The following is a 24,203-nucleotide window of genomic DNA, read 5'->3' on the forward strand; positions in this document are numbered from 1 at the left end:
TGAACTGGCAAACTCCTGAGCTAGATGCATGAGTCTCTAGCGTCAGTGAAAGAGCCAGGCTTTGTGGGTGGGGATGTATCAGACTCGTACCCTCTGTGGGTCAAGTCCGGGATGGGGTGTCACATAACACACACTGACCAGTGGTTTATATGTACAGACCCCCTTTCTCACAGAGGTTTGCCCTAACCTGGCCCTGCTGTGGAGAAGGAAGGCAGCCATTCTCCCTGCTACGCCTTCCCCCTCCCAGCATGTCCTTTGCTCCATCCCGTGCCTCCCACTCCAAATCCAGCCCTCCCCCATACCTCCCACTCTATTCCCAAGCCCCCACCCCCTTAATCTGCCCCATTCACTTCCCCACCAGACCCCCCTAATCCTATCCCACGTGCGCCATCTCGCCTCTGCTTGGAGATGCCCCTGGGTTGGAGAGACCTGCCCTGGGCTCGCTGAGCCCAGCATGACCTGAGGATGCAGTGAGTGTTCTCAGCATGGGGGCAGCTAAGCCATTGGAATGAGAGGGCCAGGGACTCCACAGTCACTAGCCCAGCCTCCTTTGTCTTTCCTTCATGGGGTTTAGGTTTTGGCCCCCACCCTTCCCGCCCCATCTGCCCACAGGTGTTACAGCACCTGCAATAACCACGTCCCACGCAGCAGGTCCTGCTCACCTCCTTGTACCCAAAGATGATTCTCCCTTCGCTGTGCAGAGCAGCCTGGAATGTGAAGCTGCCGATGTCCTCCTTCCCATGAAGATAGACCTTGTCCCACTGCACCACAAACACTGTCCCTGGGGGAGAGAGGAGATGACACAGTGGGGCAGGAGGCAGCAGAGGAAATTGCAGGGATCAGTTTCATTCCCTGTGCACCATCTGCAACGACCATCCCATAGGCACTTGCAGAGCCGGTGTACTCGCTGTGACAACCTGGCTGCAGTCACATACATTACACCCCACACAGCACAGCAGCTGCAACAGTCACACACCCTCCCCACTTGCACACAAAAAACCCCAGCCCACAGCCACAACCAAACCTCACACAGCCTGAATCTGTTAGCTGGCTACTTCACCTTGAATGGTCCCTTGAAATGCACGTTAACTACTTATGCTAAACAATCTGTTCCACTTTGTATTTAGCAGTGACTATTTCCCAGAGGAAAGCTCAGAAACTTGTCTCTCTCACTAACAGAAGTTGGTCCAATAAAAGATATTACCCCCCACCTTCCTTGTCCCACAACCACACCCACCAGCTCCAGCCACAGACCCTCGCCTCTCCCCCCTGCCAGTAGTGCACCCCACACATGCAGGCTCAATGTTGCACAACTAATTTGGCCACAGCCAAAAGTTCCCGGAACTAGCGTGAGTCATTTGGGATGGGACGATCCAGTTTTTACTCCCTCCCTTATCTCAATGGTATGGAGGAGCTGGCCCTTTCTTTTGCCACATGAGACACTCCAGATCCTCCTCTCCTGAAGTCTGCAGCCCATGGTTTTCAGTAGACCCAGGTCCACCCCGCACTATCAGATATACCAGCTCTGCTGCTAATCCTCTGAGCACGCACACAGGCAGAGACACACTCCCCTCAGGCCACATATAATACGTCACACACACAAGGATACATGTCACACACATTGCACATGGACACAGGCAGACACGTCGCTCAGAGGGACACACAGAGACAGACATGTCAAACAGAGGGACACATGTCAGACACAGAGATGCCCATTGACACAAAACACAGATGCACAGAGACACATCACGCACACAGGGACACACGTCTCTCTCTCTCTCACACACAAACACTTGCTATACCGCCTCAAAGCAGGGGCATAAATTCCCAAGTCCGGCCTGTTTCTGAGGTCCTCCATGCAGCACTGTTTGTGTACCCAGGACTGAGCCCAGTTGAGATGCCAGAGGCCAAAGCAGTACCAGGCCCCAAACGGTGCGTTCTCAGCACCTTGCCCCCGGACACTCCTGGCTGCTGCCTCAGCTGGTTCCTCTCCCCTGCTTTGCAGGGATGAGGGCTGCCCAGTGATCTTGGAATTCCGGGTGCAGGTGCCGAGAAGCAGCCAAGTTCCCCAGGGGGCTCTGTGCATTGTGTGTGGCAGTGGGGCTGTGCAAAGGGCCAAGCGGGCCAGGGAAGCGGCTCACCATTGTCGAAGTACTTGATGGTGGAGTTGCGGGAGTAGCTGGGGTTGAAGTTGGCCATCAGGGGCGCAATGTATTGGGTGGCTGTGAGCATGCGGTGAATGACATCCCCCATGAAGATGAAACCTGGAGCGAGAGCAAGGGAAGGCAATTTACATGCCCATCCCCTCACCCCCACCCCACTGCCCTAGGACACCCGCTACCAGCTTCTCCCCCCAGCCCCACTCTACTGCCCCAGGACACCCACTACCAGCTTCTCCCCCACCCCTTACCCCAGATGTCTCCCCACCACTGCCCCTGACTAGAGTTGGAGCTGAACTGAAGTACCCTGGAGCTGGGCAGTTTGGATCCCAGGTTCTGGCTCATGTGTCATCGTACCATTCAGCACTAATTAGAGAAGATGGACTTGACCACATAAGCCCCTGTGATGTGGCAGTGAGCTCCACTTTACAGTGGGGTAAACTGAGGCACGGAGAGCCAAAGAGACTTGCCCAAGGCCACCCCACACATCAGTGGCAAAACTGGGATTAGGATGTGCAAAGGGAGGCTGGTTAGAGACTCCCATGTCAGCCCATTAGGCAACACTGCCTCTCCAGCTGATGCTGCCTGTCAGCACACCCAGGCAAGACAAGTAAATGTGGCCTCACAATGCTTCACTCACCTCCTGTCGCTATGGTGATCTGCCGCAGGTGATGGCCATAAAAGGGAAAGTCAAAGGACAGGATGACTCTCTGTGGAGACAGACAGGGGACAGCATCAGTGTGGGAGCCACACTGGGAAGTGCCATGTCTGACCATGGGCGTCTGGGAGGGGCAGGTGGTGCTGCTCCCAGGGAGATGGGTTAAAGCAGCGGGGGACGCAGGGGCAGACAGCACTAGAGAGCAGTGTACTATCTTTCCAAGACATGCTGCGCCCGGCCCCATCTGGCATAGACTATGGGCACAGCCCTGCTGAGAGGAGAAATGCCAGAAATTGATTCATCTGCCCCTTTGGAATGGGCTCCAGGGGGGGCCCCGGGGAGGTGGAGTCCAGTTGGAGCACAGGCTGGGCCCACCCACATCTCCCCTGATACCCTGACAAGCAAAGCTGAACACTTAGCAGGTATTTGTGGAAGGCAAAGCTAGTCTCTAGCCTGTCTCTCTCCCATACAGGCACATGAGCTGTGGGGAGCTCCGGCCAAGGTACTAGTGCCCCAGGTCAGGAAATCCTGGAGAAGAGAGAAGCTGCTGGGGAAACATTCCCAGGTCACTGGCGTGGCACCATGGTGGATGCCCGATGCAGGGACGGCAGCAGCTAAGTGGAGGGAGGGAGCTCACCGAGGCCTGCCTGTGCGTGTTGGACAGGATCCCATGGACTTTCACTTGGCTTCTGTTGGCTTCTGCCATGTCGATCCAGAGCTCTTTGGTGCGCGCCTCCCCCGGCCCGTAGAACCGCGACATGTAGTAGCTATGGTTGTCTTCCTGCAGCCACAGAGCGCGGAGAGATGGGGTTAGCAGGTGAGGATGACAAGGATTGTGGAGACAGACCCCAAGGAACAAAATCTGCATTCAGATCTCCAACCAGCAGGAGCTCCCAGTGGGATGCTGGGGCAAACCAGGCTAAGGCGATCCTTGGTTGTATAAAGGGGAGTAGTGAGTATCAAGGAGCGGATTTTACCTTTGAATACAGCACTGGTGAGACCGACACTGGAATCCTGCATCCAGTTTTGGTGTCCACATTTTTAAAAGGATGTTACAAGACTGGAAGGGGTGTGGAAATGAGTTGAGAACCAGAGATGCCTCATGCTGAGAGATGTGAAGAGTTCAATTGGTTTAGTTTAGCAGAAGGCAGATTGGGAGGTCACCTGCTTACGGCATATATGTACTTTCATGGGGAGAAACTACCAGCTATTAAAAAGGCTCTCTGATCTAGTGGAGCAAGGCTGAACAAGAACTGAGGGCTGGAAGCTAAAGCCAGACAAATTCAAATTAGAAACAAGGCACAAATTTTTCACACTGCAGGTGACTGACCATCGGAACAAACTCCCAAGGGAAACGGTAGATTCTCCATTTCTTGGAGTCTTCATATCAACACTGGATGCCTTTCTTGAAGATGCTTTAATCAAACACAAGTTATTGGGCTCAATACAGGGGGAACTGGGTGAAATTTTTCTAAGTCTGACCTGTGTTACGCATGAGGTCAGACAAGATGATTTAATGGTTCCTTCTGACCTTAAAAATCTATGAACCTCACTCCCCACTCCCCAAAGCTCAGCTCCCCATATCTATTCCTCACCACAGTCCTGAGGTGTAGGTATTAATATCCCCTTGGTGCAGATGGGGAAACTGAGGCACACAGTGGCTGCAAGAGGGGAATTCGCGTGGGAAGTGGTATTAGGCCTTGGGAGTTTCTGGCTCCCAGTTCCTTGCAAAGTGCATTAGGCCACAGTGCAATCTTATTATTGATAATAGCATCAGGCAGGCAGCACTGAAGAGGATAACGAAGCATTTTTATTAATTGGACTGTAATTAGAGTGGGCCTTCTATCCAAGGTTCTCAGATAACGAACTACACTTCATAGCACTGTTGGGAAGTAGATATTGGTATTGCCATTTTACAAATGGGGAAACTGAGTCCTAACAGGTTCAGGTTTCAGAGTAGCAGCCGTGTCAGTCTGTATTTGCAAAAAGAAAAGGAGGACTTGTGGCACCTTAGAGACTCACAAATTTATTTGAGCATAAGCTTTCATGAGCTACAGCTTCACGTGACATGCTCCAGGTCACACAGCATCTCAGTGGCAGACCTGGGAACAGAACCCACAAGGGCTGGCACCCATTCCTTCTGCTCCACACTCCATCCAAAAACTGGGAACAGAACTCCCTGCTCTACTCACTCGTCCACACTTCCCCTCCACTGAATCTTTCTTCATCTCTAGACAGCTGATAACCCTGAGAGGCCTGGGGCATGCAGGAGCTCCGCCAAGAACCCTGATGTGAGAGTCTGACCTGTCTAAAACAGCTGTTCATGAATATATCAAATGAAGCACACCCATGCTGGGCTCGGTGCTTGTTGTTTTGTGGCCCCTGAAGCAACATCAGTTACCCAGAGACCTGGCTGCAGCAGGACAGTTGCCCACCCATAAAGATAATGGCACCAAAGGGCAGTGTTTTCTGGAGTGGAACGCTGCAGTCATTTAGCAGCACACAGCATGCACTGGGAGTCCAGACTCCTGGCTTCTGTTGCCAGCTTGGCCATAGCAAAGTTATGCAACCCTTCAGGGGAGCCTTTGCTACAGAAAAGATGGAATAATCCGCACCCCCAGGTGGTGTAATTAATCAGTTGCTCAACATATGACCTTTGCTGACCCATACCAGAACGGGCGGCGACAGGCCTGGCCATGCCAAGGGAGACACAGCGTTTCAGAGGTTGGCTTCCTAATTGTGCCTAATTGTGCCTGTACGGAACCTGCTGAGATGCCCAGCTGGAAGAAGTCTCTTGTCAGGGAGACTGCTTCATGCTCTGTGAAACAAGAGGTGTCTTAATTTCAACTGGGAAGATGTCACTCGCCCACTCTGAGGCCATGCCAGGAGCCTCACTGATAACAGGGCATGATGGCTGGTAATGAACTAACATTTCCCCTTTGCAATCTCTCCTCCTCCCCTCCTAGATCCCTCTTTTCCCTGTCACTCCTCCCAGCTACTTCCCCTCCCTAATGGCTCAGATGTCAGCAACCCAGTCTCTGCCACCAAGTTTGGTCTGATATTTCCTGACAGCACTGCTCATTGGGGACCCTACTACAGTCTTGCCCCAGCAGCTGCTGATTCCGGGGCCCATGCTTTTCTCCCCACTGTAGCTCAGTGGTTTGAGCATTGGCCTGTTAAACCCAGGGTTGTGAGTTCAATCCTTGAGGGGGCCATTTAGGGATCTGGGCCAAAAATTGGGGATTGGTCCTGCTTTGAGCAGGGGGTTGGACTAGATGACCTCCTGAGGTCCCTTCCAACTCTGATATTCTATGATTCTATGATTCTTGTGCCTGTGAATAGCCTCGCTATTAGGACAGTCTCCTCTGGGGGCAATGTAGCATCCCCTAGCGGCCACTGGGCTAGGAAAGAACATGCACAAAGGCCTGGGTAGTTGAGTTCCCCTGCATGACCCCTCTGGCCGGGGCCCTGTGCAGCCTGGTGTCTGGATCCCTTCATTTGGTCTGGGTTGAAGCTTAGGACAAGGTGAATTGACTTAAGGCTGCAACACTCTGCTATTCCCTACCGCACTGCTCTGCTGTCGCACATCACTCCTGCTAGCTCAGTCCTGGGCTCTCTACAGCACCTGTGCATTGAGTCGCTAGGCTACACTCACGCCTGGGGCGCTGTACCTGAGCACCTCATCCTGCAGCGCAGCCCCTCACTGCTACTCCAATCTTGTCCGCCACAGCAGTGCCAATGCACTCCAGTTCTGGCCTCCTGTTCTCCCCGCCCTGGGATTCCCCCAGCACCTGTTTCATAGGCATTTCTATGTGCTCAATGCTAAACCGTGACAGCCCCGGCTATTCTAGTTCTGTTCCCCATATAGATCTGCTGACGTCTCCTAACTCTGACCTTCAGCACCTCCAACTATCCATGCCTGTGCCCCCCATATGCCTGTAATCCTGCTATTTTGGCTGTCTTCAGCACCATTCTCTTTATCTTGTAACTGGGCACAATAGAGGACTGTGGAATTTACAAGCAGCAGAAAGGCGAAGGAAATAAAATCTGTAACTCAAAACAATTAACAGCGTCCCTGTAAATGGCAGGAGAAAACCACTCCTGACTTGAATGGTCTAGTATATTTCCCAGAGAGCCTTCTCCAGCTCTGCAAGACATGGAGAGGAACACGGCAGAAACTTGATTAAAATCCTCTAATGCAGTTTTATCGTGCTTCAGCAAAACTCCAGTGAAATGGTCTCACTTCCTTTCAAAAAAACCCCCAAACCAGCTTCATCATTATGTGACATGCTCCCCTAGCCCTTTCCTTGTGAACTGGATTAGCCCTTCGTTCCTCTCCAGTGCCTGCCACTCAGCAGCTCAAAAGTGATTTGTGAGCGTGATCAAAGCCTCGCAGCACCCACATCTCCACCTTACTGGTGGGGAAGCTGAGGCATAGAGCAGGGAAATGACTTGCCCACAGTAGGTCAGTTGCACAGCCCAGGCTTGAGTTCTAACCATCATAAAACTCAGTCTCTCTCTGTTCCGGGAACCCACTCACCTCTGCTCCTGATCCTGTTGAAGTCAATGGAAAGATAGGGGTTAGTTGGAACCCATGGTGATCTTACTGGTTTTATTACAGTAGCCCCTAGAGGCTGCTACCAAGATGAGGGCTCCACATAGTGGAAGGCAACCCCTGCCCTGAAGAGCTTACAAATAGACAAGACAGACAAAGGGTGGTAGGGGAAACTGAGGCACAGAGCAGTGGCGTGACCTGCCCAAGCTACACAGGAGAGGCATTGGCAGAGTTGGGAATAGAATCCAGGTGTCCTGCCTCTAAGCCACTGGACCACACTGCTGATCTTGCCCTGCTTTTGCTAGCAGCCAGGTTGTCTCGCAGCCTAGCACAGAACAAGAGAAATGTACAGCTCCTCCTATCTAACCCCTGCACCATTACACAATAGCAAATGAAAAGCAATGTAATTAAAAGATCCTAATCCAACATGCAGGTAACCTGTGGAACTTCCTGCTGCAGGATATTGGTGAGGTAAACAGTTGAGCAGGAGGCGTGGACGTTAATGTGAATGAGAATTGCATTGGAGCAACACTAGCAAGGAGTACAGCAACAAGAGATACAAGCTCTTGGTGGATAAGATGATTATCAGGTAGGGGAGGGCAGAATTCTCCCAGTGTAGGATATGTTGAGGTCTAAATATGACCATCACCTTCACCGAAGTAATCTTAGCACAATGGGGAGCACTGTACAATTGTGGGATGAAAAATATGGCTTCCTCTGAAGCATCCAGAGATGCTTTTGTCAGAGATGGATTGTTAGTCTGCCAGTTAACGCTTGGGATCCTAAACTTTAAAATAACCTCCACACATAGAGCCTGTTTTAGGGGCAGGCGAGCAGGACGGTTACCTTGGGTGTCATCTTCCGGGGAGGTGGCACACCGCTGGGCCTTTTGTAGGGGGGTGTTTTTTTGCTCTGCTGATTGGCTGCCTATTGTGGGGGAGTTATTTTTTGGCTCAGCCACTCCAGGCGTAGGGGTGTGTGCCGAAAACATTTTCCACCCTGGCAGGCAAAATGCCAAGGGCTGGCCCTACCTGCATATGCGCGTACACACACACACAGCTAGGTCATCAGTGAGTGTCTATCCGCGTAGCTCCCCCCCCCCCCCCCGACTTTGCTCTGAGGACCAGATCCCCAGCTGGCATGAATCAAGCTAGCCCCAGTGCACTCATCACCAATTTACGGCAGTTCAATGTCTGGCCCTCAACACGCACCAGCAGTTCACCCCAGCGTTCTGCGGCAGAGAGAAGGGAAAGCCGCTGCCTCAGGGGTGCCAACATTTGCTCAGTAACTGCACAGAGAAGCTTGCCGGGTGCATTTACTCAGAGTAACTGGAAGCAGAATCCTCTCCCCACTCACCCTCTCAGTTGGGAGACACCCTGGATTCCCCAGGCTGGATTCAGCCATTGATCCAGGACTCTGTGATCTGGTGGATGGTTTTCATCTTGACAGTGGGCCAGGAGCTAATCTTCTTGTACCAGAATAAATCCAGAGTAACCCCTACTAGCTTTAAATGCAGATTTATGCCAGTGTAAACTGGGATCCTAGCTAGCCTGACCATTCCTTTAAGAGGCAGCATTGTCAACAAGGTAGGCGGTAGAAGTGGCTTCCCTCTCCCTTTGAGTGGAGGTGGGGCGAGCTTCATGCATCTCCATCGCCAAAATCACTGGGCCAAATTTGGTCTTTCACACACCACAGCACCCAGGGGACACTGTGTTCCAAGCAAGGGTATGGAGGATGGGCGGAGGAAGTCAGGGGTGACCCTGCTCTAAAGGGTTCATTTTACCCCTGGGATGTTCGACTGCGTAAACAGGAGGAGGGAGGGGCCAAATGAGTCCTTATCGCCCCCGCTCTGCTGCCTTCATCCTTTCCAATGTGTTCCCAATAAAACTGGGGAAAAAATATAAACAGCCAACATGGGGATGGGAGCTGGCAGCCGCTACTCTGAGTTCTCAGCCATCCTCATGACCTCATCTCTGAATCATTATTATGTCCCAATCCGTCACCTTGCTTTGGTTACAGCAGGAACTAAAGAGGAGAACTTTTGGATGCACAAATAAGCAGGGGGTGAAAAAAGGATGCGAGGAGCTGGGATGTTAAATGTGAGCATAAAGAGAGGTCCTTTAAGGAGACAAGCTGCAGCTAGTAGATTTCTCCCTTATTTTGCACTGGGGTCACTGCTTTGGAAGGGGATTATCAAGATCAGAGCCATTTTCCCCCCTTGCTACTTCTCTCTGTCTGATCAAAGAGACGAAAGGATTGTTCTTATGGTTAAAGCTCAGGATGGGGAAGGAGGCATTTGGTCAGGACTTGTGGGTTCTATTCCTGGCTCTGCCACTAACTCACTGTGTGGCCTTGGGCAAGTCACTGCCCCTTCTCTGTGCCTCAGTTTCTCCCTTGTTTACAACGGGAGATAACTCAGCCCCAGACTGTGCTACAAAGCTAATCAACATTTGTAATGTAAGAGCCTTGGATGGAAGATGCTAATTTGAAAAGAAGGGGAAATCTGCAAACTTTCCAAAGCTTCCCAGGAGTTTTTGTTGCCACTATGTGGACCAGAGCCACCTGGAACTTTGCAGGGCTAGAACTCAGATCCTCCTGCTCCAAAAGCCCGGACTGAGCCAAAGGAGAATCTCTGCTAGCAGTGCAGGGCATATGACACACAGCAGGACAGTTTTTACTCTGTCCAACAGAGGGAAGTAGGGACACACACTGAGCTGGTATTGTGGGCAGAGCTTGGTTTTGTGGGTGGAGCTTGGAAGAGTGCCTCTATATTTTCACTTCTCCTAATTTGAACCTTTGGCACAGCTGTAGCCAAAACATCACAAGAATGCCCCTCCCCCAAACTCCCTCTCTGGGGCAGCTTTCTGCAGGACAACCAGGCAGTCTCTGCTGGGGGCAATGCCAAACCTGCCCCTCCTGCCAGCTAGGGTGACCAGATGTCCCGATTTTTGGGTCTTCTTCTTATATAGGCTCCTATTACCCTCACCCCTTTTTTACACTTGCTGTCTGGTCATCCTACTGCCAGCTCTGTCTGTGAGAAGGCAGCTTGCAGACCCCTCTCCCATGGACTCAGGGTCTTGTCACTTCAGCTGTGTAGCTGAGACTGACGTGAAAAACAGAACCCCGCAGAGGGGAGTTCTTAACTCCTAGGCTGCTGGCATTCTATCAGCTGCGTAGTGAATGCTGGGCTGGGACGAACCTTAGAACGGAGGGGGGGAAGGCAGGAGGGGCCTGACAGAGAGAGCGAGAGAGAGAGATAATTCATACAGAGGCAGAATATTACACACACGATTTTCAGTGAAGTTGTGGTTGCAAAAAAAGCACTTTATGGCAGCTGCATGTTCAAATAATCAATTTGCATGCTCAATCATGATAATTGCAATTGAGATCATTGCAGATGCTTTTTGTATTACTATTATTATTATATTTATTTTGCCTATGCAGTTCTGCACTTAGCCCTGGAAAGAGCAGACCTCCGGTGTGTGAGAGTAGGCAGGAGAGTGTGTGCATGCGCTCTCTCCTCTCTCTCCTGCAAGTAGAAAGCCACCACCCTGGCAGTTTAGCTCTGAGCATTGCTGAAGCGTTCAGCAGACTGAGCAATGCAAGCCCAGGGCTGCCTACTACCTGGAGCTCATAACTACAGTCAACTGAAACCAGGAACCTTGGGTTCTTCCCAAAAAGACAGAGACAGGATGGAAGGGAGTGGCAGAGAGACAGTACAGGCACGGGGGAAGACAGATGCACCAAAGCAATAGCCATACAGCAGAAGAGATGGAGAGAGGAAAAAAACAAAAACAGAAGGTGGGAGAGTTCAGAGGGGGAGGAGAAGAAAAATACATAGGAAGAGACATAGAATAAAGGAGGAAAAGGGGCCTCAGTTTCCCTGAAGGGAGCTGTAATTAGTGATTTGGGCCATGCCAAAGAGACATCCACTAGCTGCCTGCACCCCATCTTGCAGCTGGGCACTGAATGTACCCCCATACCCTGGCAAACACCAGCCTCCTTCGAGCCCAGCCACCACCGAGTTTGGAAGGCTGAGTATTCCAGCTGGCGGCGTCCACTGCGAGGTGCTGAAAGACTGCCAGGCCCAGCCCACACTACTCTGCTCAGCTCCCGACCAGGGGCCTTGGGCATGACTGCATGCCACAAAGAGACGCTGTTGAGCTCCCCAGCCCAATTGCCTACAGACACCACCCCGCAGCCCCGACCTCCCGCCCCCACAGAAATTTTTACCTGGGCCTTTATCTCCTCTGTTATTGCAGGCATTACAGATGTGCCTACGGGCCCCAACTGAAATTGGGTCCCTGTTGTGCTGCACGTAGACAGTGAGAGACTGTCCTGGCTTCAAAGAGCTTATAGCCTGAATAGACAAAAGGTGGAACAAAGGAAGCATGAATATCCTCATTCTACAGGTGGGGAAACTGAGGCCCAGAGCAATTAAGTGACTCTCAGAGGGAGCTTGCAGCAGAGATGGGAACAGACCCCAGGAGTCCTGGGTCTCAGTCTAGAACTGGGAACTGAACCCAGATCTACTATGTCTAAGCCAGTGCTTTAATCCCAAGACTATCCTTCCTCTGAAAGCCTCCCAGGAAACTGCTGCCATGTTACCCAGGAGGTACCAACAAGTGCAGTCACATCTCCCTCCATATTCAGGCACCTCCTATGGTTCCCAGTTCATTTTCAAATGTAGCTCAAAAGTTACCCTCTCCTTCTTTAAACCTTTCCATGCTGACCCTAACGATCATGCCACAAACCTTTCTGCTTCCTTCCCCACTCAACCCCTGCCCCTCCAAACCGTCCATCACCCTCTTCTGATGCAAGAGCCTTCTCCCCAACAGCTCTTGCCTATCACAATGTTTGTTTGCAGTACTTTATTCAGCCACTAGGTGTCTGTGTGTTGTAGAGATCCTAACAGGGTGTGGGGTCCCTGGTAAACCAGAGATAAGGTTGGAACTCAAGCTGTGTATGCTTCTGTCAGTAGCTGTAGCTGCTTTCTTTCCTTTCAGATTGGGAATATTTATCATTCAAGATATTAAGACCCTACTGACTGGAACAGCTTCTCTGTTCCCATTCTGACCCCATTCTCTCTTATCAATTCTCCCTGTCATTTCAAATGTTATCTCAAATATTGCCCCTCCTCCAGCTACCCCTTCCTCTTTATCAGTTGCTGTCTCCCTCTCCCCCTGCTGGAAATCTAGTTCAGTAATTGCATTACAGAATCAAATCCCATTTGTAAATTTATTTCCGTTTATTGCTTTCTGTTCCTCCAGAGTGCCTACTCCTCGCTTCGGGCGTTTTGACAATCACCCTAACACGCAGGGAAAAAAAATTAATTCCAACAAATATATAATCAGCTGCCTGTAAAGCATCACAATAGCATGCACCCATAATGACAGAAGCAATAATGAGAGCCCCTCTGATTGCCTAGAAGCATTAACCCACCTGCTCCCCAGAGGGAACTACGCCACACAGCCTGAGGAGCAATGTGCCAGGGTCCTGGCAAACTAAGGTGGGGAGAAGAAGGTTCTGAAGCTGCTCTATGCCCAACCCCCCTCCCACACCATCTGCCCCCGAAAGAACATCACATCCAGCTGTGGACATACCCTATTGCATTGATTGTAACCCACTCCCTACCTCATGCTCCCTCTGTCCCTTGCAAGGAGAAGCCCATCTCTACATGACCTCCAAGAGGAACAGAGGCTCCATGATGTAAGGTTCACATCCATCTCTGCTGCCCAAATGTCTGATCTCTTGTCAGCTCCCACCTCGAGGAGCCAGCTGTAGATGGATGTCCTAGTCCTGAGATTCTGCCCCTGGTCCTCCCAGTGGAGATGGGGAGCCATAGCAACCAAGGCATTGGGGCTGGGGATGGAGAAAAGTCCTGCCAGGGACGCATCCCAAAGCCAGGTATGAGCCCAAGTGGCAGAAGGCACATCCAGATTCCAAACCACCTGGATATTCGGTCTGGGCTTTGGGGTCAGCCCAGCATAAAGCCAGGGGGCGATTTGCAAAATCTGGATCTGGATGTTGAAGGCTGGGGTTGTTCAGCCCCCAAGTTTAGATTCAGGGCCCAATGCCGGTCTGAGTCCCAGCTCTGTCACAGACTCCTGGCATGACCCTGGGCAGATCACTTAGCCTCTCTGTGCCTCAGCTCCCCATCTATCCAATGGGGTGGATAGCCCTGCTCTGCCCCCAAGGGCCTGTGAGGGCAAATGCACTAGAGATTGGCAGGCTCGGCACTACAGCGATGGGGGGGCAGATAAGTAGGTAAGAGCAAAAGTGAAAGAAAGGCCCCTCTGGGGCTCCTCCCCTCCAGCTCATTATCTTAGCACTAGAGAACAGCCTTAGGCCAGGCTCCTCCCCTTCAGCTCATTATCTTAGCGCTACAGAACAGCCCATACCTGAACCCCAGATGCAGGTTGCCCAGCCTTTAAGGGGGTCAAAACCTGAGCCTGGATTTTCCAATCCAGCCCCCCTCTTGGCTCAGCGGGTGCAGCTGTTTCGATAGTCCCTGTCTGACCTTTTGGTTTTTTTTGCCTTTGGAAGCCATTTATGGGGCACAGCTGCACCCCATGTGTCCCTCCCCCCTTGCTGGCCCCATCAGCCATGAGGAGCCCAGCCCCTTGGCAGCACTTGCCTTGTAAAGTCCCTGGGGCTGTTGAAAAAACAAACAAGCCAGTGGAAAATATGAAGACAAATAAAGGCCTAATGCAAATTCCCTGCCCTGCGTGCGCCCCAATAACCAGGCTTGTGACAGCTCATATATATATGGGCCTCCGCCTGGCACGTGCCAGATCCGCCTTAGGGCACAGTGTGACGCGTGGGCATGGGGGAGGCTGCAGGAGGTGAGGGAGCAGGGGTGGAGCATGTGGGGGGAGGTGATAAGTGCATTCTGATGGGGCTAGAGAGGAAAGTCAAGGTTCAGTGACGGTATGCTAGTGCAAATGCAAGCCCATGTTATGTGCATCTCATGTCACCTGCATCACATGTGTAGCATGCATCTTCCATGGAGTGTGGTGCACAGCACCGGGGAGCCATACGTCCCTCACATGGTGCTCTCGTGCCATGCAGTACATGAGTCTGTGTCCTGTACAGTATGCATGGGTCTCTCAAAGAGCCAAGGTATTACAGGGCCTCTATAGGGCAGCCCCATTGAGCCTGACCCTATGAGAACCCAGTGCTCCCACTGATTTTACATCTCAGGATCAGGCCCCTAGAGAGGGACTGATAGAGCTCCCAGGGGCTGAGCACAGAAGGCAGAACAAAGCCTTTCTGCACCAGGATGGGGATCGGGGCCGTTAATGCACAGACCCAGTACTGCTGGGGAGAGGGACATTCCACAATGGGGATCAGGCCCTTGAAATACACAGGAGCTTGTGGATTTTTATTGCTCTTTAAACACAAAGCAAGACAGCCCCACACTATCCTGGCCTGGAAAGGCTGAGTCAGTGTGGACTCCACCAGCAGGGAAGAAGGCTGCTGTTGCTAGCTGTGGTGTTGGTTGGAAAACAAAATAGCCACCCAGGGCTATTTGCTGAGATAATCATCTTCAGAGATGCTGATTAATCATCAGGGGAGAGGGCTAAGATGGAGGCTAATAGGGGATGGAAGTGAGGAAAAGGGTGAGAGAGACAAGGATGGATGTCGATGCATCACAGAGAAGATCCTGATCACAGCCTCCCAGCTGCTCCCAGTCTGGAAAGTTTGACAGCAGCCATTCCTCCCTCCACGACTGGGATCTGACCTGAGAGGGGGCTCAGCAGTCAAATGCAGGTCTCCTTATCTCCCCATCCTCTTCACAGAGATCCCTTCTCCTGTCGGGATGTAGAAGGGCTATGTGTCCATCCCACATCGGCATCAGGCAACAAGCGAACCATACAGCCATCCTCTGCAACAGAGAGGGCACTGCTGGAAGGAAGTTCACCACACTGGAGTCCAACCTCAATGGAGGCAACATAGTCCAGTGCGGAGAGGGTGCTGGGCTAGGAATGAAGAGCCCTCTGGGCTAATCCCAGCCGTGTCACTGATCTAGGGGAAACCTCTGTACCTCGCCTTCCCCTCTCATCTATTACACTGTACACTCTCTGGGGCAGAAGCAATATATATATGCAGCATCTAGCACAACGATGCTCTGATCTTTGTCAAGGCCTCAAACATAATACGGTTGGGTATTATATAGGTGCTGTTAAAATAAGGTTGTTTGCCCCCCTCTTTAGAAGAGGGTTTTGGGGATCCCCCAGAACGGGACCCACAAAAGATGGCACTGTCATGAAGAAGCTCAGGCTGCTGCAGTCCCTGCTAGTGCAGGACCAGGAGGAAGCTGAGCCCAGAGCTGCAGATCTCTTTTTCACTGCTTTACATATTACATGCAGTAGCAGCCGAAATCTTCCAGCATGTCAGTTAAAGCCTTAAAATGAAGTGACCTGACAGCAGAGCCCCGGCTGAAGTGTAAACATCGTGTCGCCATTAACATGTGCAGCACATTTGCCCTATTGATTTTAATGAATTTAAATTCTGCCTCATTTCTTGGGATGCAGCTTCCACTCTAGTTACAGCTCCACCAACACCGTGCCAGGCTCGGAAATCTCCCACACAATCAAGCCTCAGAGCCCCTCCCTTCGGGGATACCCCCCCCCCGTCTCCCTAATGCCACCCCCGCCTGGAGCTAAGCCACTCCAGGCTTTGATCAGGGCATCTCTCCCCAGCCCAACAGTGTCAGCCATCGGCAGGGAGACCTCAGGGGTCTTGCAGCAGCGCTGCAACTGCTGGGGGTTCAGTAGGGGGTGCTCCTCCCTCTGAGTCCATATCAAACTGATGCCCATCATTGTTTCCTGCAGGGCAGTCAGCGATTCAGGAGGGAGGCGCTCTTCCCTTGGAGTCAGCGGTGCTAGCAGGTGCTGTGACTAGAGAGAATGCAACCATCTGTGGTGATTAACAAGCCCACAGCCCTTTTTGCAAGGGCAGGGATATTAGCCCAGGAATGCTGCTGGCCTAAATTGCCCTGAGAGGATCCTTCTTTGCCTCCTGCTCTAAATTGTACTGCAGTGCTGCTACATGGCTGTTAAGCAGCTGCCATGTCCCACCACTGAGGTGGCTGCATTTCAGTGCTGGGTGAGCGACCCCTGTATACAAGTAGCTGCCATGCCACTCCCCTCCACCTCAGAGGCAATTGCTTCTTAGGGATCTCTTTATAACAAGCTGCCATGACTCACTCCAGAGGTGGCTGCACCTCAGCACTGAGTGAGCAACCCTGTATAACCAGCTGCCCCATTGCACCCCAGAGACAGCTGCATCTCTTGCACTGAATGAGCAGTCCCTCTTTAAACAGCTGCCTCCTCTCACCCCTCAGGCGGCCGCATCTTGGCGCCAGATGAAGTGACTCGAGCGTATCTAACCTCAATTTATTCAAACGTCCTGACTATATTTGGACCCAGGAGATCTTGGGTAACAGGGAATTTTCCTCATTGCTGAGGGACCTGTGACCCCATCTCAGATAACAGGGAGCTGTGGATAATTGAAGGTCAGATAATTAAGCTTGCCCTGGATGCGAGAACCTTGTGGGATTCCTCAGGATGCAACCTGCTGTAGCTACACCCTTCATTATCAGCAGCACTCCCTGCTCCAGAACACTGGCGGGGTGCATCCAGCTGTGAGCTCAGCCTGTGCTACCTTCTCTCTACTCCAGCTGTGCTCCTGCCTCTCTCCCACTTGCTCTGAAACCATCGTTTCCGGATCCAGCCCGCCTGCAAGCTCCCCATCCATCTCCCTCCTCCTGCCAGGGCCTTTTCCAATTTGGCAGCCGCCCGCAGCACTTGTCCAGATTAAGAAAACACTGCCAGCCAGCCGTGAATTTGTTAAATAAAACTGTCAACCAAGGGGCTGCGGCTGCCTCGGGGCAGAACCAGATCAGTCCCACAAATGCGGACACAGGAGCAATTCCTTCCCCATCTGCCCCGGGTCCTCTCCTAAGGGGCAGCACGTCAGCCAGCCCGCCCACCCCGCCCCATCCGCCACTGCCCACCCCAGCCATACATGGGGCAAGCGCTTCAGACCCCAGCTGGGTCTAGGTGCATGGGGATACCTTGTGTAGTCACCCCTCTTGACACCCCACTCCTTTGTCCATTTTCTACTGAGATTGCAAGCTCTTTGGGACAGGGACCTGTCCTCTGACAGAGCCCTGTCACCTCCAGCCCTGAAAAGGTCCTTGCATGGGGGAGCAGGCTTAGAGGGGGAACCAGGGGTGCTGCTACCCTGAGCCCTCCCCAGAAATGCCAGGCCTGGGGAAACCCTTTGGTGCAGGCCCACCTGCAGCACTCACGAAAACAGGGCACGAGCACCTGTGTGCTCAGGGCTGCCCCCTGCTGGCAATGGTGGCTAGTAGGGGGATTCCATCAGCACAGCAGCATCCTTCCTACCCCCAATCCATGCAGGGGAGGTAGATGCTATCTGGGGGGTGCAGGGCAGGGGTGAGAGGAGCTGAGGTTGCAGTGTGCAGGGGCAAGGGAGAAGAACGAGACCCCGATCCTATGATCACTGCCACTCCTCTGGCTGTGATTGTAAAGGGGATGGAGGAAGAGGAGTGGATTGTTCTGAGTGGCAGGGCAGATTGATGTAGAAGCAGCTCAGGGGCACTGAATGAAAAGCTGACTCTCTAATTCCCTCCACCCCTGGCAGCTGCAGAGCTGCATTGTATCCTAATTAGTTTCTTTCTATTAAAGCTGAAACCTCCATGGAAGGGGAGGGGAAGAACGGTCAGAGCAATTGCCAGAGCAGTGAGATGTCCCCTACCCACTCCTCACACTGTGCCCACAGGGGAAAGAGAGTTAACTCTTTTAGACAGGGCTGCTCTGAGCTGGGGGGTGAGGGGTGGACTGGAAAGCAGGGAGGCTGCAGCAGTTCAGGGTGCAGGGCATCGGCAGAGCTGTGTGCGGGGAGCCCGGGGCAGAGCTAGCGAAAGACCTCCCATGTCTTTCAGCCAAACCCCAGGAGGGACATTGCAGAGGAGACACTGATGACCTGGGTAAATCCGGAGGGGCCCCTCTGGGGAGCCCAGCCTTAAAGCTTAACGGAATGAATATTTCAGACTAAAGCACAGTGACCAACCTGCAGCCTGCACAGCTGCTGCCCCCTGGCTACCTTACCTCGAGGTGTAGTTACCCTCTGGGATCTGGCACCACTTGCCTACCAGCTTCCTTCCCAAGACCGAAATAACCTACTGAGGCCAAACCGCAAGGGGAAACCACAGAGTCTTGGCCAGGCTGACGCAGCTGGTCGGGAAAAAGAGCGGGACGGTCACAGAACATGCATGTACCACAGATGTGCCTATCAGCTCAGTGCACAGGCCTGTCTGGGTGTCCCCTCTGACATTTACATGGTTCCCATCAAAGCAGGAACACAGCTGACTCATGGCAGCTAGGCCTCGTTCACCCAAACCTTTGTAGCAGGGCAGCCATTCTTTGAGCACCCCCCTGGCCTTTCTAGACCCACCCCACTCCCACCCCAGCAGGCCCCTTAAGAACTGCACAAACGGTTGGGCTGGTTGAGTCACTAAATCAGTTCTGAACAAGCCCCAGGGGCCCAAAATAAAGTCCATCACCACACAGCAGTGCATACTCAGCTCTGGGGTCTCCTCTCAAAGCCAGAACTCTTCTGTGCCAGTCTGTTCTCACAGCCCCTCAGCCCAGCTCTTCCTACCTGGAGCTTAGCCCTCTGGCACCAGCCTCTAGGCTCCCAAACTTCTAGGCCCCAACTCCATCTGGGTTTCCAAAGAGGAGCCTCCAGGGTCTTTGGGCTCAGGGTCTTCCCTGCAGGAGACCTTCATACACCCCACAGCCTCTCTTCACTTGCCTACACACACTCCTCCCCTACGTTGCAGGCTCCTGCTGCTTGTTATAGGGCAATCACCCCCTCCCCACGTGTGGCTTATTCTGCACTCAACCCTGGCCCTTAAGGGACAAGCGGCCCTGTTATAATCTTCATGGGCTGGATCACACATGTGGGTGTCGCGTGGAAGTTGCATGGCTCTGGTAACCTTTGCAGAGTCCAGTGGCTCTCATGGCAGCCTTTGAGCGACTGGATCACACGCGTGACCTTCGGACAGAGCCACACATGTTGCGTGCGGCATTTATGTGGCTCTCAGCATGACCTGCAAACCGACAGGTCGCGTGCGGCTCTCACGGAGATCCCACCATTCTCACTGCCCTCTTCCAACAGATGGCTCACTTCTGCTTCACCTGCCGCTTTTGTGGCATTTCAGAACACACACAAGCTGTGCTCATGTCATACAAACCCACAACCACCCATCTGCCATCAGGGTGAGAGAGCAGCTTAGTGCAGTACAACCCCTGCACAGCACCGGGCAGCAACACCCCATGCCGACTCACCACAATCTGTGTCTCATTGTCCGGCAGGGTGTCAATGGCCAAGCTACCTCCTACTAGGTCCTGGCTGATGCGGGTCTCGTCGGTCTCCAGCAAACTCTCCCGAATCTTCCGCCTCCAGCCCAGCAGCTTTGTCCCTGTTCCCCGCTCCAAGGAGTGGCCGTGGAGGTGTCCTGTGGAGCACACATGGGAAGGGGAATCAGCAGGCCTGTGGCAGAAGGAGCCAGCAAGGTAGAGAGTCTATGTCTGGGATCAAATGCCACGTTTTACTCCAGGGCTGCCAATTCGGATCCACCTTGGTGATGCAAAGGGACTGTCAGGTGCAGGAGAGATGAGTTTGGTGTCTCAGGCCAGACCTTAGGGGACATCACCTAAGAACACCTGGACCTGAGCTAACCCCCAGCAGGGGGGCCAGGGGCTGAATGGGCTGTGGGAGGTAAATTTAAGGGCTCAGACGCCGGTGATGACAGCAGTAGAGATGGGGCCCTGAGAGATGGGGCCCATTCGCAGGGCTTTGGGGAAAGGGGGTGGCAAACTGGGAGGCTTGCTCTGCCCTATGAAGAAAACAGAGTTTCAGCCTCCAAGGCTGTCACGCCAACTCTTTTCACCAGCTACCCTGACTACCCCCCCACCCCAGGACACAGAGTGTAGGAGAACCCCTGGGAATGCTCCAGCCCCTAAGGGGAAGGCACTGGCTATTCAAAGCAGCATTACGCTACAGCCTACAGACCACAGCCAAGATCAGGAGCCCATTATGCCAAGCACTGCCCGTTCACAGAATAAGAGACAGTCCCTGCCCCAAAGAGCTCGCAGCTAAACAGACTACAGCTGAGAAGGGAAACTGAGGCACAAAGCAGGGAAAGGACATGCCCCAGGTAACTGGCAGAGCTGGGAGGAGAACCCAGGAGTCCTGACTCTCATGCCCTAGTCACTGGGCTACAGTGATGTAACCCACAATGGACTAAGAGCTACTTGAAACTCTGCCAGGCACCTGACCTCACCCCAGGGACCTCCCCTCAGCCAGCCCTGCCCTCAAAAGCTTCTGTGCCATCCACTGCAGCCTGGACACCCAGCCTGGCACCTCCTGCCATGCCATCACTCCTGCTGCCAGCTGGCATTCAGTCATGTGGTAGAGAAGGAGGAGACGTGATGGGGTCAGCTGAGGAAGATGAACCCCATTGATCCCAGCATGTGGGGTTCAGACCCCCCCCTTTGAAACCATGACAAGGTTCCAGGTCTGTGAGATTACAGAGGGACAAGGGGTGGTGGCTGGGGGTGGGGAGGGAAGGGGTCCCTAAAGGATTAGTAAACCTGCCTTAGAGTGATAGACTCCAGGAGCTCAATCTGTTCAGTTTAACAAAGAGGTTATGGGGAGAGATCACAGCCTAGAAGTACCTCAGGATGGGGGGGACGACACAAATATTTGACAGGGGGCTCTTCAGTCTAGCAGAGGAAGGTCTAACCCGAGAGGATGGCTGGTAGTTGAAGCTGGAACAAAGGTGCAGCATTTTAACCCTGAGAGTAATTAGCCACTGGAACAACTTGCCAAGGTTTCTCCATCATGGGGAATTTTTAAATCAAGGCTGGATGTTTTTCTAACCGATCTGCTCTGGGAATTATCGGGGGATGTTCTAGGGCCTGTGCTATACAAAAGGTCAAAGGAGATGATCATAAACGTTCCTTTCCGGCCCTGGAATGGCTCTTTATGGATGACAGGGAGCAGCGAAATGCCATGCCCTGGGCCAGCACAGACGGGGAACCCTGGGGGCAGCTGCAGTCAGAGGGGTTATGGAGGAACAGTCTTAATAGCATAGTCCTCTGGTTACCTCTGGCTCCCACAACTCTCCGCTGTCATGATGGAGGCAGGTCAGGTCCAGCCCCACTCCCAGAGCAAGCAAACCCGGGGTCATTGCCAACACCAACGTCAGCTCTACGCGGCCTTTCCAGGGAGCTGCCGATATGCAAATGAGCCAACCGTGTCAGTTGCATAAAACATCCCACATGCAGCGGAACAAAAAGTGTCTCCTTTAATGGGGGTGTGTGGGAGGGGGGCAGCTCTGCCCTGGGAGGGTCTTCTCACCCCTAGCTGCTGATCCAGCTGCAGTTGAAACCAGCTGCATAGGGCATGTGATGGGGATGGCAGCAGAGCCCCTGGCTGAGTCTGGAAAGATGCCAGTTTGGCCACCTCTGCACGGGGTGATCAGGGGGCTCATGGGCCCACAGGCCACGCCCTGGATCGGCTTGCTGAGCACAGGTGCCTAGGGTTGCCATCAATGTTCCCTCTAATTTTTGACAGGCTGTGTGTGCAAAAGGTTTCTTCTGTGCAAATTTTTGACAGGTGTGTGCGAAAAATTTCTTCTGTGCAAATTTGTGTGTGTGCAGTGTTTTGCCGTGTGCGCAGGGTTTAGGATCTGTGTGCATGTACACACGCACACAGCTTAGAGGGAACAGTGGTTGCCATCTGTACGACACAGGGGACGTTCTGCCCAGAGGTCCCCTGGAAAGGTGCAGGAAGGAGGGAGCCTCCCCCGCGGTGCGTGGTTCTCTGCACTGCTCCTCCCCACACTGTGCAGTTGTTTATACTGGAAAGGCTGCCTGGGCCTCTGGCTGAGTAAGCCCTTCCCCTGTCAGCCAGGGCGTATGGACAGCGTGTACTGAGCCCTGAGACAGCGTGCCAGCTGGGCTTGGGGGTGGTGCAGGAGTGCAAAAGGCGCTTTGGGACACCGAGTCGCTGCAAAGGGCTCCAGGGGTTAGCACTCAGAGCCGGGGCATGCCGCAGCCAGACCCCCAACCCCTGCACGTTCACACCCGACGTGTGCCACAGTCAGACCCACAACAGCCACCTGCATGCTCATGCACTTCTACACCCCGTGCAGAAACTCACAATCACGTTAATGATACAGCCAACCCAGTCCTTCGGCAAGTCCACTGCCAAAAACAATGCAAAGACAGCTGACATGCACGTGCAAACCTACATGGGACTCTGGTGCACAGGCACACAAAGCACACACAAAGACTGACGCAGGCAAAACAACCCGATACATGTATATCTTTAACTCTGTTAAAAAAAACTGACATGCAAAATACATACACCCAACAGCAACACACAAGACAAGACATACACATGCACACCCCCTACCAAAAGCCCACAAAAACCACCTCCCCAAAACACTGAATTCCACACAAACCACAGACATTCACACCCACTCCTGCCCATGCAGACTTTACAGCACAGTGTATGTCGGCGTGACGTGTCTTGCACAAAAGCACCCGGGGAAGGCTGCGCGAGCAGGGTGTGTTGGCAATTTCCCATTGGTTTCACTGGGCGCAGGGTCCTTCGTGAGTGACACCCTTCTGGATAGTCCATGCCAGCCAGCCATGGTCTCTCTCGGAGCCTCCGGGCCTGGGAAGGCGTTCCAGGCCTAGCAGCCCTGCTCCTGTCCCTCTGCCTCCATGGGGCAGGGATGCTGTAGGGCGGTGAGAGAGTGAGGTCAGCCAGCCAACGGACTCACTAAGAGCTCCCTGAGTCCAGGCCCTGTGGCCAGGCTGGGACACTGCCCTGGCCTTTTGGACGATGGCCCAAGCCGCAGCCTGTTATTCCGGGATGTGCTGCTCCCATGGGCTGGCGCAGCCTGGCTTCACTGCAAAGCCTGCACGTAGCCAGCCACGCGGGCTCTGGAGAGAGATGGATTGAGGGCCCGGGAGCCCAGAGCTGGGTCCCATATGCTGGGGGCCCCAAGAAGTCAATAAGGCCCCATGGGGGGCTGTCCCAGTGGTGCACAACACCCCCTTCAGTCTAAGCCATGGTGGGTTGGCTCTGCCCTGCTCCACTGCTAAAAGGGGACCTCCCCCGCCACCCGGCAAACTGGATGGAAGGGCTCACATCACAATCCCAACTCCTCCCTTCCCTCTCCAATGCAGGGAGTTCCTACAGCCACCAGGAGGTGCTCCATCCACAGTCCTAGTGACACGAGACCCCTTCCCCCCTTATCCCCACCTGCCTGGGCAGCTAGCTCTCCTCTTTGTGCTACTGTCCCCACACCCTCTGCTTCTCCAACTCCAGGCCTGTCCTGATGCCACTGGAGAATTTAGGATTCACTCGGACAGGCTCTGTCAGTGCAGACGGCAGCAACTGCTGGACTCCCAAGTTCCTCTTCCCATGCCCCTTGATGGGCTCCCCATGCAACCCGCTCTGTTAGTGCCCCTCACTCCTGACCTGCAGCCCCCCTTCACTATCCCAGCCTGGGCTCTCTTCCCCCCACCCCACTGCTCTGCTGATGCCTCTCAGGGTAATTTGCACAGAAAAGCGGCGGGCGCTGAGGGTTGTGATCAGACACCGCGGGATTAGGACCCGGCTGCGGAAGTGTCTTGCACAAGGGCTTCTACCCCAGCCCTCGCACCCTGGAAGCCTCAAGCCCACACACCGGCCTTGGGTTCTGCAGAGGGTGTCG

General features: G+C 53.3%; 1 protein-coding gene across 1 annotated transcript in view; it reads right to left on the reverse strand.

Moving 5' to 3' along the window:
- Positions 1–24,203, reverse strand: part of PLXDC1 (plexin domain containing 1) — a 49,998-nt gene that overhangs the window by 19,872 nt on the left and 5,923 nt on the right. Inside the window, exons 2-6 of the mRNA XM_084615645.1 lie at positions 19,756–19,925; positions 3,455–3,598; positions 2,800–2,869; positions 2,142–2,264; positions 663–781 (exon numbers count right to left, since the gene is read on the reverse strand). Of these exons, the coding sequence (XP_084471771.1) occupies positions 663–781; positions 2,142–2,264; positions 2,800–2,869; positions 3,455–3,598; positions 19,756–19,925 (626 nt within the window). The remainder of the gene's footprint in view (positions 1–662; positions 782–2,141; positions 2,265–2,799; positions 2,870–3,454; positions 3,599–19,755; positions 19,926–24,203) is intronic.

Source organism: Lepidochelys olivacea (assembly GCF_965140295.1).
Source record: "Lepidochelys olivacea isolate rLepOli2 genome assembly, chromosome: 27".
Taxonomy (NCBI): Eukaryota; Metazoa; Chordata; order Testudines; family Cheloniidae; genus Lepidochelys; species Lepidochelys olivacea.